Source organism: Gobius niger (assembly GCF_951799975.1).
Source record: "Gobius niger genome assembly, chromosome: 19".
Taxonomy (NCBI): Eukaryota; Metazoa; Chordata; class Actinopteri; order Gobiiformes; family Gobiidae; genus Gobius; species Gobius niger.
This window is the reverse complement of record NC_136870.1, coordinates 16,391,852-16,410,384: the sequence shown is the minus strand read 5'-3', so window position 1 is coordinate 16,410,384 and position 18,533 is coordinate 16,391,852. Positions and strand designations below refer to the sequence as shown.

Here is an 18,533-nt window from a genome sequence, read left to right as displayed (position 1 = left end):
GGTTGCCTTTAGCTTCACAGCTGGTTTCAGTGCGTTGTCGATTGTAACTGAGCTTAGTCGGTCCTCCTTCACTCTGGCTTTAACAAACTGACCTGCTCTCGCTGTTAGTTTGGGGAGCCCTCTCTCCAGGTCATGGACACGGGACTGGAGGGCTTGTTGCTCTGCGGGAGGAGCCCAGCACTTCCACCGAGTGTGAAGATCCTTCGCATTTTTAATCAGCTTCTCCAGGTGCTTTACTAGGAATTCATAGTCGTCATTTCCTTCACTTGGGTCAATGGTTGCCACACGGTCTGCCTCCGTCTCAGCAGCCTCCACGACCAGATTCAGCTCTTCATCTCCAAATTTGGCCCATAGAGTTCTCAATATGAGCCCTTTCAGCTCCTCCAGTTTCTTCTCACACTCACTTTTAGTCTTCTCCAGATCTGCTTTCTGTCGCTCCGTGAGTGCCTCGTCATCCAGCTCCGATTCCACCTTGTACTGATCCTCCACATCGTCATTAGCCTCGAGTACGTTGTTGGCCTCTCTTGCCATCGCTTTAAAGTTGTCTTTAAGTTCGTCTTCTGACATAACTGTATGCGTTCTTAGGATGTTGTTCACCAGCCGGGAAAACTGCCTTTTTGCTGTTGTTCTGGTGGCTTTCAGCTGAACCAACATCATTGAGTCGGCCATCTTGATTGTAGAGTCGGAACAGGTGGGCGCAGGTGAGTAGATTTATTTTATCCAGGTTTGGAGTCTGTCATAGGAATTCTTCCCAGTATTCACAGCTCCGGTTTTTCACTGTCAAGTCTACTTTTACAGCTCCCCGACTTGAAAGGGAATGTCCTCTCTACACGAAGGAAATAACTGGACTTCACTCCAATGAACAGACTTTTGGGTTTTTATTTCTCTGTCCGTGTGGTACAGGTGAAAAACCTCAAAACACAGAACAAAAGCAAATGTAAATAAACATGTAAATAAACGAATAATTTTCTAACCAATGTTTTTTAGCTTAAGTATTTAACATATATTTTAAACACATTTATGCATTCTGATACATGAAATTAGTTTTGATGCCCCACATTTGTCCCTTACCGGCAGTCCTTCACTCTTTGTAGAAAGGAGTTCTTTTTCTTCTTTAGTAGGGACCTCTTTGAGGTTTTGAAGAGAGACACTGCTTGTGTCTCCACTCTCTCTGGTCCTCTGCACACTGACTGGCATGGAGAACCTGTGTGTTTTTGGAGTTGGTCGGAGTGTGTTGATTGGAGCATTGGTTTCACCTGCTTGTAGTGCTTGCTGTGGCTGGGGGGCGGGGCGAGCAGGCAGCTGGACAGCACAGATGATGTAAGCAGCGAAAGGGTCGAATGTGGCGTCATATCGCTAAGCATTATGGGATTAGCAGCAATTGTAAACTAATGGAGATTTTAAAAGTAAAAATACTGGAGTTATTGTTCAATTTAAAACACTTGGGCACCACAATGAGTTAGATGTATTTACCAGCAGTAACTCAGCAGCTAACAGTGTATACTGTTTTTTAGATAATGCTAGTCAATGGAAATTTTTTCACTTGTTTGCTGCATTTTTTGTCACTTTTTTGTTGCATCTTTTGTAGCTTTTTGTGGCTTTTTGTTGTGTCTTCGTCACGTGTCTTTCATCCCTTTTTTGTCATGTTTTGTCACCATTTTGATGCTTTTTAAACTTTATTTTACACTTTATTTTTTTTTGGTTTCATATCCATTCTTGTTTTTCTCGCTATTTTGAAGCCAAACTGGAGAAAATGTGCTCGGTTCAGGTGGGGGTGAAGAGGTTAACAGGAAAAAAACTTGTGCTTCTTCAGTCAAAAAATCTGCATCTGTGACGTCAAAGAAACTATTGCTTCAAAAACATGGAAGTATTTTTGACCAGATCTTTTTAAACATCGTTAAACTAACTGTATTGTTTTTTCTTAATTCTTTCCTAGTGCTGGACTGCCCTGGTATGACCCTGCAGAGCTCCCGTAGCCTGGACGCGCTGTCGGACCTGAAGCTGCAGCGTTTGGAGGCGGAGCTTGAAGGGGCGCGGCACGAGGCGCAGGGGGCGTGTCAGAGGGAGGAGGAGCTAAAGGGGGAGTGCGAGAGGCTGAAGGAGGAGATCAGACAACTGCAGAACGACCAGCACGAAAGGGTGAGTGCTGGAGATGGCCTACGCACGCATGAGTCAGAACACAAACAAAACATTTGATACGTTTGCTAAAACACTTGCAGATTTTGCAGATATGAGATGATTATTCACAAAGAATGATTGGGTTGATGCTTGAAACACAGTTAACAGAAAGAACATACATTTCTACATTATATTCTGAGATCATGTGTACCTTTCTGTGTGGAGTTGGCATCTTCCTCCTTTGGTCAGCTTTGATTGATGCTTTAAAAGGACATTGACACTTTTATTATCGATAACTGTCCTTTTTACTTCAAAGATTGTATTGAGAAGGCTCTTATCAGATCAATTCACGGCAGGCCCCTCTGACACAACAGAAGTTAAGTTTAGCCAAGTTTATCCATTACCATCTCATTAGACAGCGACCTTTCAGAGGCGTCTTCGCAAGTGCACTTTTATCCCAAATTAATCCTGTCTGAAAGTTTCATTGCATTGCAGGTCTATTGCGAGTTAATTGGATTCTATTGTCAAATAATTTCTACCATTAGGATAGCGTGAAGCGTAAAATGACTTCTCGATCATTATTTGATTATAGGAAGATAGAGAGATTTGTGCAAGGATATCTCCATGGGGGAATTCTACAAATGTAAAAGCAAAGAGAAAAGGGCATGGACTAAAACAATGATCATATTAACATCACTGTTTGTTATGAAAAAAATAGGCTTAAAGGAACAGGCCACCGTTTTTCCATACTGAGATATGTTTTTACCTGAGCTTAGACGAGTTGATGCGTACCTGTCTGGTCTTTACGTGTGCGCTCAGTCATGCAAAAACACCAAAGATATTTGCCTCTCCTCCTCTCTTCTATGGGGCCAAACGGGGGTGAGGTTAGAAGCGACCTAAACTTCCACATTTTCCCTATAACACCACCTTAGGAGCACTTCGAGGTCTGCGCGATACTATCTCAAAGTGATAGTCTGTAATTTTAATTATTTCACAAAATTAATAATTGTGTATAATTGACCATCTGGGTCTGAAATTTAAGATAACGTAAGTAGTATTAAAAAAAAATTCTAAAGACCTTTTGCTGATTTCAGGACTAATCAGAATCCGCGGGATAGCACTTTGACCAATGAGACGAGCTTTTCCTGTCAGGTCCAATCAGGAGAGAAGGAGGAGGAGCTTGAACTAGGAAGGCCTTTACTTTCAAATTTCACTCTATCTCTCCTTGCTCTGCAGACTTACAGACTATCACTTTAACTTTACTGGGTGGATGTCGAACATGGTCGCTTCTAACTTCACCCCTGTTTGGCCCTGTAGAGAAGAGAGGCCAAATGCTAACAACATCTTTGTTCTTTTTGCGTGACTAAGCGCACACGTAAAGACCAGACAGGTACGCATCAACTCGTATAAGCTCAGGTAGGAACAAATCTTACTATGGAAAAGGGCAGGACAGGGCAGTTTGGGGGTAATTCTTCAGCCAAAAGACGACCACTTCGGGAGTCTGGAGTGGTTCGCCTGAGACATGACACTGCACTTGCAAATGAAGATTTTTGCATCATGTGTGCTGTGAATGACCAATGTTCAAATGTGCAAAAATGTTCCCAGTGACAAGGAATACATTAAATCAATAAGTGGCTTGGCGTGGCGATGGCATTATGGAATTAGTGGATGGAATTAGTGTCTAAAACATGTACATTAATTATACAACACTTTGCCGGGCAGCGTATGAATTCAGCTGCTGACTGTAGGTTTGATCTTGTTTATCTCGTCTGTAGAGAACATACTGCAGTCCTACACACAACACAACAACACACCTTGATGACAGGCACTTTTATAGCACCGGGGGGACAGTGTTAAATGGAGCTGTCCTTGCTGGGGAATGTATCTTTAACCTTGTCAGTTTAGCGCTGCCTGACACAGAACTGCAACGGAGAGAACGCACGGCCCCAATACGCCGAGAATCAACATGGGCCTAATGCCTTTGCGATTACGCTTTTCAAAGGTCAGCGCAATCATTTAAAACATTATGTCAAGCTGGGTGTTGCCCGCTTTTAAACAGGAGCCGTCACTCGCCAGGAACACGCGAATCAGCGGCGATTGACCCATAAACAATCTATCTCCATCAAGCTTCCCCCCCCCCGACCATGTTCTCTCAATGGGCTTCAGCTGTCAAATTGTGTCCAATATTCCTACCTGCCCCTGCATACTAATCTAATTTCACGCTCTACTTTAGCAGGAAATGACTTCGCCTTGCAAGCAGTGCGATGTGGAGTGGATAAAGAAGGTGGGAGACGAACAGTAAGTAGCGCCAGTGCATTGTGGGTAGGTGGGTGCATGGTGGGAAGAGGACGATGGGGGGGGGGGGGGGGGGGCTCCAAGTGCAATTGAATAAGAGCCGATAGAGACGGGATCATAGGAGTGTGGAGAAGGAGAACGGAGATGTCAGGAGTGATCACAGAGGAGACGTGGAGAAGGGGCTTCACAGTGAGGTGCACGGACAGTGAAATTACCTGCAGTCGATGATGGGGCACAAAGCAGCCCCCGATAGGACACAGTATTAAAGTGACGCTTGTAATTGGGCAGAATAAGGCCACCCATCCTGAAATTTTAAAACTATTATTATTTATGTTGTCTTTTGTGAGTTATGTTGTTGATTTCTGGAGATATTTTTTTTGGGTTATTTATGCAGGCCTTATATTTGAAGAGTTTCGTGGCGCTAGGCTAGTGCTAGTCTAGCACATATCTACGGTATCAGCTAGCCTGCATTAAAAACAGTCTTATAATGCCAGACTAATGATAAAAATGTCATTAGTCGATAAAATGTCGATAGAATCATTTTAAGCATTTTGCATTGAAAAGAACTTATATTTGAGCAGCATCAGCTTCGTGGTTGTAAGCTATGGAGCGGCGGAGTGATCTGCTAGATAATAGTCCCTCAAAATGAGATCATTCATGTGATGCAAGGTCAGTTATATTCCAAAAATTATTCTATCGACACAGACATTTATACCATTAGTCTGGCGTTATAAGTGATTTGCCTCAGGTGCTCTGTGGAGTGTGTTTTTAATGCAGGCTAGCTGATACCATAGATATGCACTAGCCTTGCCCTAGCCTAGCGCCACGAAACTCTTCAAATATAAGAACTGCATGAATGACAAAAAAAATATCTCCGGAAATCAACAACACTCTGGATGACTTGGAAATGAGGCCCTATGTCAAAAATCCTGAAATATCCCTTTAAAGGTGAAAGGTTTGTACCGGATGTCACCTGTGAAAAGAATCAGATAATTTTTCCGGTCAAGTTTACCCAGAACGAACACAAGAATCAGCTCGATACCAGAGCAGGCAACGCGAGTGAAAGCTTTTTGCGCCACAAGTGATTTGTCAGACAGCTGTAGCCTCTTTTCAATAATTGTGGAACAAGATTGTATTCACTCGCACATTTTTCACAGCGCAAATTGTAATTGTGGATGATTTCAATAACGAGCTGCGCCTGCTCGTGATCACGTCTTGGATAATATGAGTTGTCAGGCTGGTGAAAATGTTTTAGCGAAAACAGCCAGTCTTTTGAATCCCTCTTTTAAATGAACGGATCCCAAAGACTCGGCTTTCAGTGCAGAAATCCCACAACAAGCCTTTATAATGTTGTGTGTTTTGTCTATTTGGCTGTTAGTCACTGAAAAAAGAACTATACTAGTAATTCTAAAACTACTACAAAGGGTCTGAACATTTAGATTTATTAGTCCTGTGGTAAAGATACATTTAAGAAGCAGATATTAAATGTACTCTAACTCTAAGATCTTATTTACACATTTAAATAGTGTATTATTTATATTACACAGTGCAGTATGTGTACTTGTGCTGAATGTGCCATTTCAATAACATTTTCCAACAGTAGGTGGCAGTCTAAGCACAAGCTGTCATTTTGTCCTGCAACCATCACCTTTTTGCGTGTGGACAAGAAAAAACATGAAATAATAACTTTGTAAAAGCAAACTTTTCCTTTTTATTGACCTTATTATGAAAAATAGAACAGTTACAAATAAACAGACAATTATGCCGTTATCGTAAGTTGAACAACATTGACAGGAAAGACATGAGTGACACATGGGTGCGTGGTGTGTGTGCGTGTGGGTGTGTGCGTGAATGATGCACAGAAATTAAAATAATCCAATGAATAAGAACAAAATAACGATAATGATAATAATATAAATGTGACACTATTGTCCTCTAGGTATTTATTAATAATGTTGTTATCATTTCCTTGAGGGCTCTTTGTTTGTTTCATATATCATTCAAATAGCCTGCTTTTCGTTCTCATCCCACCATTTCTGCCCCTTTGCATTTATTTCTCTTCTAAATGTTATTAATTTGTGATGCACTGAGCTGGTGACGCACTAAAAGAAGCGGGACATATCGGGTGCTGTCCTGAGGGTGCACATCTGACGTTTTCACTATATGTTTGTGTTTTCTTCTTTTTCTCCCCCTAATCTGCAGTGAGGCTTTACAAACATAGAAAATGTTGGATGGAGACGTGGCAGGTTGAGACGGCGTCGTGTGTCTGGTTGTGGTGATTCTATTGTGACAGTAACAATAATGGCGGCGTCTTGTGGAGTAATTCTTTCCTATAATAATAGACCTTAGCAGAGGCAAACTGTGAGTAAAATAATATATTAAAATATTGAATAATTTAACAAACAAACAAAAAGAAAAAAATAGAAAGAGACAGAAGGGGATTTTTCCAATGGTTTATATAAATACTAGCTGAGACCCGGCCTTCGGCCGGGCCTCGCTAGTCTCCACATTTGATATTCAGAGATTAAGAGTTATTACACAGAAATGTCCAGTATAGTCCCTATAACCCGTCAGTCAGAATAGCTGTAGACCCGCAGTAAGTAGACCAGTGGTTCCCAACCCATTCCTAAAACTATGGCCACTACAAATGTGTAAAATAATGAATGCTAAAAATAATTTCAAACAAACTGCAATTGGAGTGTTTGATGCACCTGTACTCCTTTCGTATATACTACAACGACAATATGTTCCATAAACTCAAGGAATAGAATTCAAGAGACAGTGGAATATGTAGGCCTATGGATTAATATTAGGGGTTCAGCTGTTACGGTTCGGTTGATGGTGCAGGAGACGTGGTTTGGTGCATCACGGTGTAAGTGCAATCTAAAAAAGAATACGTTGTTTTTTATTAGACAGTATTTATATCCTTAGAATACAATAGGCAATGCTTTCAAAGCCGCTTTATAGAATGTAAAGGAGGGAAGGAAAAATAGAAAAGAAATGGTACAGCAGCAAAGTAAAAAAAAAAAAAAAGTTAAAAAAAACGCTACAGTGCAGGCCATGCGCTCGTTAAGTGGTAGTTTCACTTTCGCTTTCTGCACACGGAGGCTGAAGCTCTCGGAGCAGCGCGTTTCAATTGAAGCTTGTGTTTCTGCGTGTACTTTTTTTCGGAGACATAACTTTGGAGACCGAATATGGCCAGGATTGGATCTTACGCATTAGTGTGCGCTCTGACATGACGCAGCACTGGATCTATAATGAACCACAGCCTCGGTCACTGCAGGAGAGACGTAAACAAAGAGACGCAGATGTGTTTTGGAGGATGTACCTGTACCTGCGCGGAGCGTCTACAGCTGCAGTTTAGCGGTGAGTGACGATGACACACATCGGCCTGTTTGGATGCGCGCACACAGGCACGGCAGTCAGATCTCGTGCACTCGCGTTGTTGTGACGGCGGGTTGTCCTCGGCCAGCAGCACCGCGGTCCATATGGACCCGTGTCCAATGCCCGCGGCCGGTGGGACGGTCACGTGGTGGCCTCTGGCCAATGCAGGCGAGCGGAGGGACCGCCACGTGGGGGCCGGCCGCGGATTGTTGTGAAATGAACATGGCAAGTCTTATATAGCGCTTTTCCAGACGCTCGTCGGTGTACAATTGGTTGCAGTATTCATTCAGTCCACTGCGCACCTCAGCCCCCACCACCAACCACGCACACAGTCACTACTGTCGCCAGGCTTCCTGGTGTTCCCAAACGGTCTCCCATCCCAGTCCTAACCAGGCCCGTCCCTGCTTAGCTTCAAAGTCGGTATGGGAAATAAACATGGCGGCGCCCAGGCGTCGGCCATTGAAATAGCGTTTTCTATTATAGATTATTCCCATTCAGGAGGATTGTTTTCTTCGCGATGGCTCGAGGAGTGAGAAAAGTTATGCAGTGTATTGTAATATTTTCAAGCACTGTGAGGTCCTCCAGCAAGCAATTACCACCTATTCAGCATTTCAATGTAATAAATGTGATCGTTTTACAAATGTACACACATGCATGCACACAGAGGTAAACAATGGCATGATTTACAAACATTTAAATCAGGAATTATGTCATTCTTATAGTAAGTCGTTTTCCTCATAGGGGAAGTTATGTTTTTTGTAAATATTTCATTCTGTGTGTGCACCGCAGCAGATGGGGCAGTTCCCTCCCACACAGTGAAACCCCGCAAATCTTTCAAGGGGGACAAAGTGAAACTAAAACTTCAGAATACACTCAGCGGTGAAGGCCTACATCTTTTTCCAAACCTCATTCGCCTCTTAGTTTTACTCAACATTGTCAATCATGCCCGCAACAAAAGCCCACAGTGTCTATGATTCCTTTTGGCAGAGCTTTTCTTGTAATTGGCCCATTTAGTGTAATCTGCGAGGATTGATTTTAGAGGAATGTGTCGAAAAATACGAAACTCTCCTCTTAACGCAAACAGTATAAAATTGAAAATCATACATGAAAACAAAGTTGAGGTTTTCATTTGGAAACTACATTTACATAATGAGAACATAATGTGCCATTCAGATATATCGGTGGAACATACTGTATGTTCCCTGTCAACTTTTTGTTGCATTGGCTACAAGATTGATTCATATTTGGGATGAAAGAATTGCATTTAGCATTATTTAGTTATTTAGCCACAGAGTGACTCAGTGAATTGGTAGGTAGCAGAAAATTAACCAACCTTTGAGAGAAAATAATTGTGTAATGAATAAATAATAAATTGTGTTATATTTTAAAAGCACTAAGCAACTTGTTTACCATAATAAATCCTTTTCGTAGTCCTTTTGGGGGTAATACAAGTGTTAATGGGATGATTGGGGGTCTTTCATCTTCCCCTGGTGTCTCTGGCCAGAAAACCACAATTGCAATTGTCCCTGCACCGCGTTGGAGGCGCAATACACACTAATGGAATCGCGAAGAAGAAGCTAACAGGCTAACGGCCAAAGCTAGCACCACTTTAGCAGTATTTGCAGCCAAGTTTGAGTGAAAAAAAATATCTCCATTGTGTAATTGGATGTACAATATCTCTCTCTCCCTTTGTCTTTTCTATCAGCACAGTATTTACCCTCACGGACAATGAATAAGTTAAAAAAAAAAAAAACTCAACATGCTACGACACCTGCAGTGGTGCTTATTGCCTCTAGGGGCATGAGTCACTTAGTACTGCTTTAAACACTCAGGCTTGATATTATAGGCTACTGATACTCTGTTGATCAACATAATAACATTGTTAAAGTGGCCAGTTTGAGTGTATTCAGCTAATTTTTCATTATTGAGAAGCCACAGTAAAACTAAAAACACCTGTAGACCATTGTCACCACTTTTATTATTTTCTTAATGTAGCATACATTTAATACTTTTGGAAACTCAATGGTTTACAATAAATCACTGCCTTTTGTGCTAATGCCACCACCAAAGCCATTCAGTATTAATCTCAATGAGGACATGCTAATATAACAGACAGGACTATAGTTTGTGAGATACGTCAGGGTAGTAATCGCTTGTGACACGAGAGGAGTTTTTAACACCTCTGTGCATTTCCCTAAAAGAGCTTTGTGCAGAAGCGATTTTGGACCGCAAAGTGTGACAAACCCCAAGTGTGATGTGTTGACCTTAACAATTGTTCTTTGGAAGTATATGTGAGGTGAAGCTATAAAAAGACGTTGCACAAAACTCTATAGCAACATGTTTAACGCATTGCTTTCCAATTAAAGCTATCCAAGCTCGTGGCAGTCTGAACTCCACTATGAAGCTGTAGGCAAACATAAAAAGCTGGAGGATAAATGGCAATGCACACTTCAGAGCTCAGGATGCAAGTTTTTTCTATAATATAGCAATATAAATGATCAGAGTAAATGAGCATATAGTATAGCAAGTGACCATACATACATGACACACAGATGTGCAATAAAATAAAAACAAAGTGATTAGAATTGAGTTTCAAATGAATATTATGTTATATTATGAATATTATGTAAGCTAAAGTTACTGTAAATTAGATCTGCATTGATGCTTCTTCAAATGGGTGAGTTGTCCAGCAGGGCTATTTTCTGACTTATGCAATAGTTTTGCCTATTTGCATCAGATCCAGCTCAGTGCCTTCTGTCAACACAAGCATTAGCCCTGATCAATTAAAGGGCATTCGGTTTCATCAGCTCAGCACCAGCATCACACCTACGCGCGCAGTAATCATATATGCAGAATGGGACAGTGTGTGCTTGTGCCTGCTCGAATACCACAACAAACCACATGTAGAAATTCAAAAGATATTTTTCATTTTTCTTTCTTAATCAAAACAAGCCTTAACAATACAAAATCAGGAACAAAAGATAGAGCTAAATTAGGGGAAGCGTGAAACTAAAACCACAGGGATTTTGCGATTTATAGTTGCTTCTTAAAACAATGTGACAATGTATTATGCATAATAAAGTTAGTGGTTAAAGATAAGGCTACATAAACGACTCTCAAAGCCAGATTTACCGCACAATTTCACTGATAAGCAGGAGTTAATCGGGACTGAATGATAAGGAGAAAAGAAACTTTTCTTTTTGCCTTATGTAGCTATATCCTTATGACCCAAGTTTTAAAAGTAAACAATGCATTTCTGCATCCAAAGTCTGGGTCTCAGCTTAAATGACAAAAGCTATGAAACATTCAGTGTTATTTTGGTAATATGAGTAACATATGTTACACCCACGCCGTAAGTAAAAAAGAATCGTGGTTTCTCTAAGGCTCCATAAATTGGATTTAACACCTCTGGGCAGATTTATGGAGCAGTTATAGCTCATGCATACTCCAGATGAATATTACAAAGTTACAAATTTGCATGTGGGGCTCCAGGACCTTATGAAATTAATAGGGAAAGTGGGAGAGGCAGACATGTGGGGCTCTGAGTCAGGCTGGTGGAAATGTAGGTGGGCAAAAGTTCATGCACTGGTGGATATGCGCCGTCAGTGATTTACAAGAAATACTGATTTATGTCTGATTTTTAGCTCAGATAGTGATTATTAAAAACAAAAACAGAGGAGAAATAGCAGTTCTACTCCAAGACTCCAACATAGTGGCTGTAGATCATATTTTATTTATTTTTCACCAACTAACACACCTATAATTAAATTCATGTTTGCGTTTTATCTATTTATTGTATTAAATGTGATGCTATTTGGCTGTAACTCGATTTAAAGTGCTACCAAATTAAGGTTCGTAAACACAGACTTTCCTCCCACATGCAACAACAGCCAAAAAATGCACAGAAAGTGAGAAAACGCTGGCATAACGTATTTTTCTGCTTGGCGGTGTAGACAGGAGTTATGTGTTGTGAAAGTGCTTCAGTAGATGGCCATATATTTGCGGAGGGATTTAGGAGAAATATTGTTGTCATTTTTATCTGCGGCCATCAAGCAGAGAAGAGCTTCTGGATCAAATTGGCTATCGAACCGCTCTGACAGACCGCTGCAAAACCGGCTGTGACAGGTGCCAACTCCGCGTTTAATTCAATGTGGGCTTTTGATTAAAATGGTCACTATTTAGAAGACATCAAGATAGTGAAGATTACATTTTAAGGATTCACATTATCTTTGTCTGTAATTAATTTTCTCATCTAGGTATGAAATTAGTTCATTCCAGGCAAGGAGTGAGCAGTTTATAGAAAATTGGTCCGACATTTCAGATAAGCTTATCAGATCTGAGGCTGCAGGCAGTGACTGTATGACTTCCTACTTCGCTGCACCTCGTCATGTTTCTCAACATTTCACCATTCTGCTCTTACCGCATATGCTGAATATCGTCAAGCGTATCTTAGTTTATCAGTGTTTATTACAAGTACACCTTACTGCAAGGTAGAGCTGTGGTTTTTATACCATGTGGGCCTACGCGGAAAAATGTTTATGTATTGCAGTGAATAAACACACCAAGTGCCAGCTCAGAAAGTATCATTCAGTATTCGATCTGTCATACACCAGCAGCAAGACTAAACCGTGTCAAAAAGGATCTAAAATAGTCCTTAATTTTACTAAACTAGGTGTAAACTGGATGTAAACTACATGCAAACCAGAAAAAAAACACTTCTAACTTAAATGCTTTACTAAAGTTTTTAAAAACCCCAAATAAAAAAATAGAATAAACAATTATGTCAAACAAAAGCTTGACATATGTCACTTTGTCTGTAATGTGTCTACATCATATATTAGTTTCACTTTTCATTAGAATTACAGAAATAAATGCACTTTTGAATGATATTCTTAGTTTCATGTCTACATGTACCACAGAGTGAGTGAGTGAGTGAGTGAGTGAGTGAGTGAGTCGGTGAGTGAGTGAGTGGGTGAGTGAGTCGGTGAGTCGGTGAGTGAGTCAGTGCGTGGTTGGTGGCGGCAACTGGTTGTCAGTCTACCCCAGGGCAGCTGTGGCTACAATAGCAGCTTACCACCACCAGGTATGGAGTGAATGAATAATGCAATGTAAAGCGTCTTTGAGTGTCCAGAAAAGCGCTATATAAAACCATTGTTAGTATTATTAAGACCTAAGTCACAGATAGTCCACTAAAATGTGATTTTTGTTGGCCAAAACACATTTGTTTTCCTCCACGGCTGAGTATCGTCGCAGTGTGTCACCGTATCGCAACCTCGATGTGCGTTCTCTCATAGAAAAGTTGTCGTGCATCAGAGTTTCACGGTGTGCATTAGCCTTTAGTCAACAGTGTGGGGCCAATTTGCTTTTTACCTTGTTCCAATGGGCAAAAACAGGAGCTTGAATAACAGCACACAGCTTCAGAAAACTGGAGCTGTGTTCCGACCACTCTCACCCAATCTTTGAGTAGTCTTTGAATCTTCAGTGGCTACGTATCCAGGAAATGCTTTTACTCACCTCTCGATCTCTTGCTAAGCTTAGCAGCTGCCGTACTTTTGACCCATTTGTGCTGAAATCACAGACCCTCCATTGTGGTACGTCTAGAAATGGCCTGCACACCACGGACCCACTGGATTACAGGCATTCGCTGCTGTAGTGTCATTAAGTTATTAGTATCTATTCTTGAGCTAATGACTAGAGACCAAAAGAAGTCAGCCGTTGCCATGGAGACGACACACACACACACACACGCACACACACGCACACACACACACACACACACACACACACACACACACACACACACACACACACACACACACACACACACACACACACACACAGCCCTGCATAAGCAAAAATAACGGTTTGGTTGTTTATGCCCCTTTTAAAAATAGACCTGCTCTGTCAGTACGGCCCCTGGGAGGGAGACGTGACACATCTTGCATGAAACGGTGTGATTTTATGCACGGCAATTATGCAGTGTGACAGCGGCGGCGCTAAAAATACTGTAAGAATATGGGGCTCCTCAATCAGAAAGGAGGTGATGGTGAGGTGCATGATGCTATAGCTACGTAAGTTATTCAAATGAGGGACTACTGATGAGGCAACATTGTGTATAAAGTTTTCATGAAATACTGCATTAGATTTATATTGCTGGATTTGGGGATTCTGTGTTTGTTTTGTTGTTTGGGCTTAATAGAGGTGATCATCTTTGAGTTCAGGATTGAATTATATACAACTGAACATTATCATAGTGTTGATGGTTAACGTCTGACCTTCTGTCTTGTGACTGTCAGGGTGAACTTGGCGTTGGCCTACACTGAGCTGACGGAGGAGCTGAGCCGTCTTCAATCACTGAGCGCCAAACAGACCGAGATCCTGAGGAAGGCCTCTCAGGAGCAGGCCAGTCCGGGTCAGTGACTGCACAGACACAGAACAAAGTTGCTAATTAAATAAATGTAGAAATATGTGTAATTAATGTCATAAATAGACTTACAGTAATTAGGTATATAAAAGTAACTTGATAAACTAGCTATTTCTTGTGTATAAATGACTGTTCTTACATCGTGTTTTTTTAAGGAAAACACCAGAAAAGAAAGTTTTAAACCGACAGTCTGGACAGAAACAGAGAATGTTCCTCAATGCCACATGTTGTATTTTCTATCAGACTCAGGTGTTAGTTTTAGTCACCACTCAAATATGTACAGTGACAAATACATAGTGAGTGTTATCTATAAGTGAAAGAACTGGTGTTATTGGACATGTAATTTCAAAACTACAAGAGACACTGAGAGAGCTGTTGTCTTTACACGGTTTGAAAGTTAAGATGCAAGTTAAGTTTGTTGGGTTTTCTCAAAGAAATGTGTTTTATTAAACAACAGTGTTAGATGTAGGTGTAGCTTTGCTTTATTGCAGTTTGTGACTTTGCTGTACTTTTTCAGGTGGAACATAAAGGACTGACCTCAAAAGCCATTGTCCTTAAAACTGAACCCACTTCACTAATGAGCCTAATCCTATTGTCTGTGTCTGTCCTCAGTCCAGCGCCACTCACCCATCCAGCGGCACTCCCCGGTGTCCCAGCGACACTCACCCATCGCCCAGAGGCACTCCCCTGCCCCGCCACCCCCTCACTCCCCCATACAACAGAGACGCTCCCCAGTTCTGCAGCGCCTGTCCCCAGACATGCACCGCCGCTCCCCTCTGCTGGACATCAGTGACCACGGGCCGGCTTCCTATTCCTGCCGTCCGGCCTCCCAGCACCTGCGGGCCAGTTTCCAGGGGCGCCGCAGCTACTCTGAGGTCACGGACCCCTCTGCGTACCACTGCCCCCCAAGGTTTTCGTTGGACCCTGTGTCAACTCTGCCTAAGCCCCGCCCCTACATCGATAGTTACTCTAAACAGCCTTCTCTAGGCTCGTGTCACAGCGGACATCAGCTGCGGACCCCCTCTTCTCCCCTACAGAGCCCGCTCTCGGATGGGCCGCTGGGGGACAGCTCCCTGCGTCATTCCAGAGAGATGCCCTTCCCGCTCTCAGAGGTGGCCCACTTACACTTTGAGCCCCCGCCCCCCTCCACACCTGCCCCGCACCCTCCGCAGTCATCTGAGGACGAGGAGGAGTGGACTCAGCCCATCAGCCCGCCCCGGACTCTGGGAGTGCTCAGTCCCACTGTGGGGCCTGGATCCATGAGGGGCCCAGCGTCCTGTACGGTCTTCCCCATCCCACAGAGGCCCAACACCCTCAGCTGCCACCCACAGGGCTACGTGTCTGCGGAGCACGCCCAGTCATGGCCTTCCATCAACGTGAGTTTGACAGACACATCGCTCTAAACCAAACCAAACCAAAATCGAGCTTTGTACCATTTACAACATACCTAGAGTTGTGTTTCGACCCATTTGCGCATCTTTGAGTAATCTTTGAATCTTCTGCTGGGGCTATTCTTAGCAGCAGCTTCCCAAAGAGCTCCTCCTTCGATCTCTTGCTTAATCCTTTCATCGCAAAGTAAACTCACTCACCAAATAGCTTCACTATAACTACGTGGGCCGAGCAGAATGTTTTTTTTTTTTCCTTTATCTTTTTGCCTTTATTGAAACACCTGCGCAGAGGAGGGGGAGTGAGGAGCTTGTAGGGAGATTGTGTGAAAATAAGAAAGTGCAACTACTGCAAATGCTGCTTTAGCAGTTTCAGATCAGTATTGTATTTTCTAACCAACAACATGTGAGATAGTCATAATGATGTGGTTATTACGAATACCTGCAGAAAAAGCTGCTCTGAAACTTAATGTTAGGCTTTAGTGAGGTAGAAACACTTGGAGGTTTGTAAGTAATAATAGATATTAGACTCGAAGTGCTCTTACTAAAATTATATGTTCACATGGCAGAGCATTGGCATTTCAGAAGTGCATAGCTAACCATTGTTTTGCTAATTGCAGCCTGAGTTCAGCTTGTTTGAATTAATCAGGTGTTTTTTTTATAAAAGTGTAAAGTGGCGACTCTCCCCTGAAGCCTCCCACTGTATGAGTAACATTACGATCACTTCCACAGAGCCGTGAGTGCGTGAGTGCCTTGTGTAGGAATTCGTTCAGCCTTACGTTTATTTACTTGCTTTCAGTTGTGGATGGAGACAGAGGAGAGCGACATGCGGAGCTGCCCCCTGTGCCAGCTGATCTTCCCCATGGGTTACCCGGACGACGCGCTCATCAAGCACATCGACTCCCATCTGGAGAACAGCAAGATCTGATTGCCATGGCAACACACACACACGCACCTGTCCTATACATTATATAAGAGAGAGACTCGGTGTCAGGCCGGTTGGAAAAGGCCTATGGGACCACAGTGACGGGTAATTGTCTAAAGGTTGAAAATATGGTAGCGGGGTATTTCTATCCGCTTGATAAAAAGTGGACTACAATTTGTCATGGAAGTTGTTTTGCACGTATGCTACAGTGAACGCTGCTGTTTGAGTGTTGTTGCGTGGTTACAGGCGGTTTCAGGTATAGTCTTATTGCTTCAAAGTGTTTGGTTTAACTAAGTTTTATAAAAATGTCAAGTCAAGGGGCTCTGGACACTAAAAAAACGAATCCATGATCAAATATTGGGAGTTGTGGTTTTCTGAATTTTACTGTGAAATAATACAATGTGAAGAAGAATCATTATACAGCAGCATTGACGTTTTTATAGCTACAGCATGGATTTAAAAAGACAGCACCTTTTGTATTTTTACAGCGAATTTTTGACTTATTTTTACTGTGCAATATGACGTCAAAACACTTAAGTTGGACAGAGCAGGGCAATGTGTTCATTTTACGTGTGTCACAATCTGACAAGATTGTACATTATTTGACAGAAATAGTCTGATAACCACATCCACCAGTATTTTATCTGAATTTTTTTACAGACCTTTTCTTTGCAGTGAATGCCAAATTTCCAGTTTTATTTAAACAATCAGGGACAGCTCCAACACAGAGTTTTCTATGTTTCACTCTTGTACATTTTGCAGAAGACCCTTGTGCAGTAAGTGCCAAGGACAGTGAACTGGCTTTGCCTGTTATGATTTTATAAGGCAAAAAGATTTTTAAACAGATTATGTGCTAGGAGGCATCCCGCAAATTGAGTAATATATTAATCTTCCATGACAAAATCAAAAATGACTCTGTTTATGTCTTTTCAAAATGCATTACAAGACTGTTATTTCCTCCAACTAGAATATTATGTTACACAATGTATATTTAAGAATATTCTAAATGTTAGTAAATATATATAGTCATTTTAAAATTACAGCTATTATTTTTTTGAAAATGGGGAAAAAGTTTGTAACATTCCTCTCATATCAACAGATTCACAGCAGCAGAAGTGACAGAAAAGTCATGTGAGAGTGGCGCTTTAGAGCCCTGCAGGAAAGGGCTCGGCTCACATGTAAAAGTAGGAGGACCTTTTAGCCAGATATACCTTTATGCTTGCGGCCTGTTGAAAAGTATCTTAGCACTTTAAGTTAGCATAGCCTATTCAATGTTTTCTGTCCTTCTTGTAAAATATCGATTCATATTCTCTGTAATTTTTGGAGGCAAAAAACATGGAGATATATTTTTGCAAGAGAAGACGCACACGTTTCACACTAGAGATGCTTGTTGTACATAGAGGAGGTCTGAACCACCACGGCACATTGAGGGACTTTACTGTACAAAGACTAGAACTGGGATTTTTGCTTGGTCTTCCTAAACATCCGTCCTTTGAAATAGTTTGATGTCAAGACTGCCCAGACCGCCCAACAAAAAAGAACTCCACAATCGATTAGTTTGTTTTCCTGTATCGGGCATAGCATGATGACCAACAGCTTAAAGTGTGTCAGCATTTACAGTACGACAGACAGTGATACACTAATCAGACCATTTGGACCACATATAGGCGCATCTTCACCCCCCCCCCCCCCCCCCCGCCACCTACAGTACAGTATAGCACCTGGGGCTGGTTCATCAACGGTTTTTCCCTTGCAGAACTTTTTGACAATTGTTAACCAGTGCATACTAGGAATTCGCAAGAGCTTGTACATCTAGAATTTCCAGAGGGAGGACCCAAAGACTCCCCTAAACAATGAGTAATATTAGTACTACATCAAAATATTGCCTCTGTTGACACCGTGGAGAGGCTCAGGCCCCCGGGCAGAGGTTAGCGCCTTGCAACCACGCAAACTTTCCTACGCCTGAGCTAGGTTTCTGAAGATGCTTCGTCTAAGTGATCTA

General features: G+C 42.0%; 1 protein-coding gene across 2 annotated transcripts in view; it reads left to right on the top strand.

Moving 5' to 3' along the window:
* The window catches only part of tbkbp1 (TBK1 binding protein 1), a 74,905-nt gene extending 56,775 nt beyond the window's left edge, over positions 1 to 18,130 (top strand). The window contains exons 6-10 of one of the 2 annotated variants that reach the window (XM_079577684.1): positions 1,937 to 2,139; positions 4,355 to 4,416; positions 14,094 to 14,209; positions 14,834 to 15,597; positions 16,406 to 18,130. In XM_079577684.1, coding sequence (XP_079433810.1) covers positions 1,937 to 2,139; positions 4,355 to 4,416; positions 14,094 to 14,209; positions 14,834 to 15,597; positions 16,406 to 16,534 — 1,274 coding nt within the window. In that variant the 3' untranslated portion in view covers positions 16,535 to 18,130. Of the gene's footprint in view, positions 1 to 1,936; positions 2,140 to 4,351; positions 4,417 to 14,093; positions 14,210 to 14,833; positions 15,598 to 16,405 lie in introns of both variants that reach the window. The other variant, XM_079577683.1, reaches the window with a different exon arrangement.
* Positions 18,131 to 18,533: the final 403 nt, after the last annotated feature.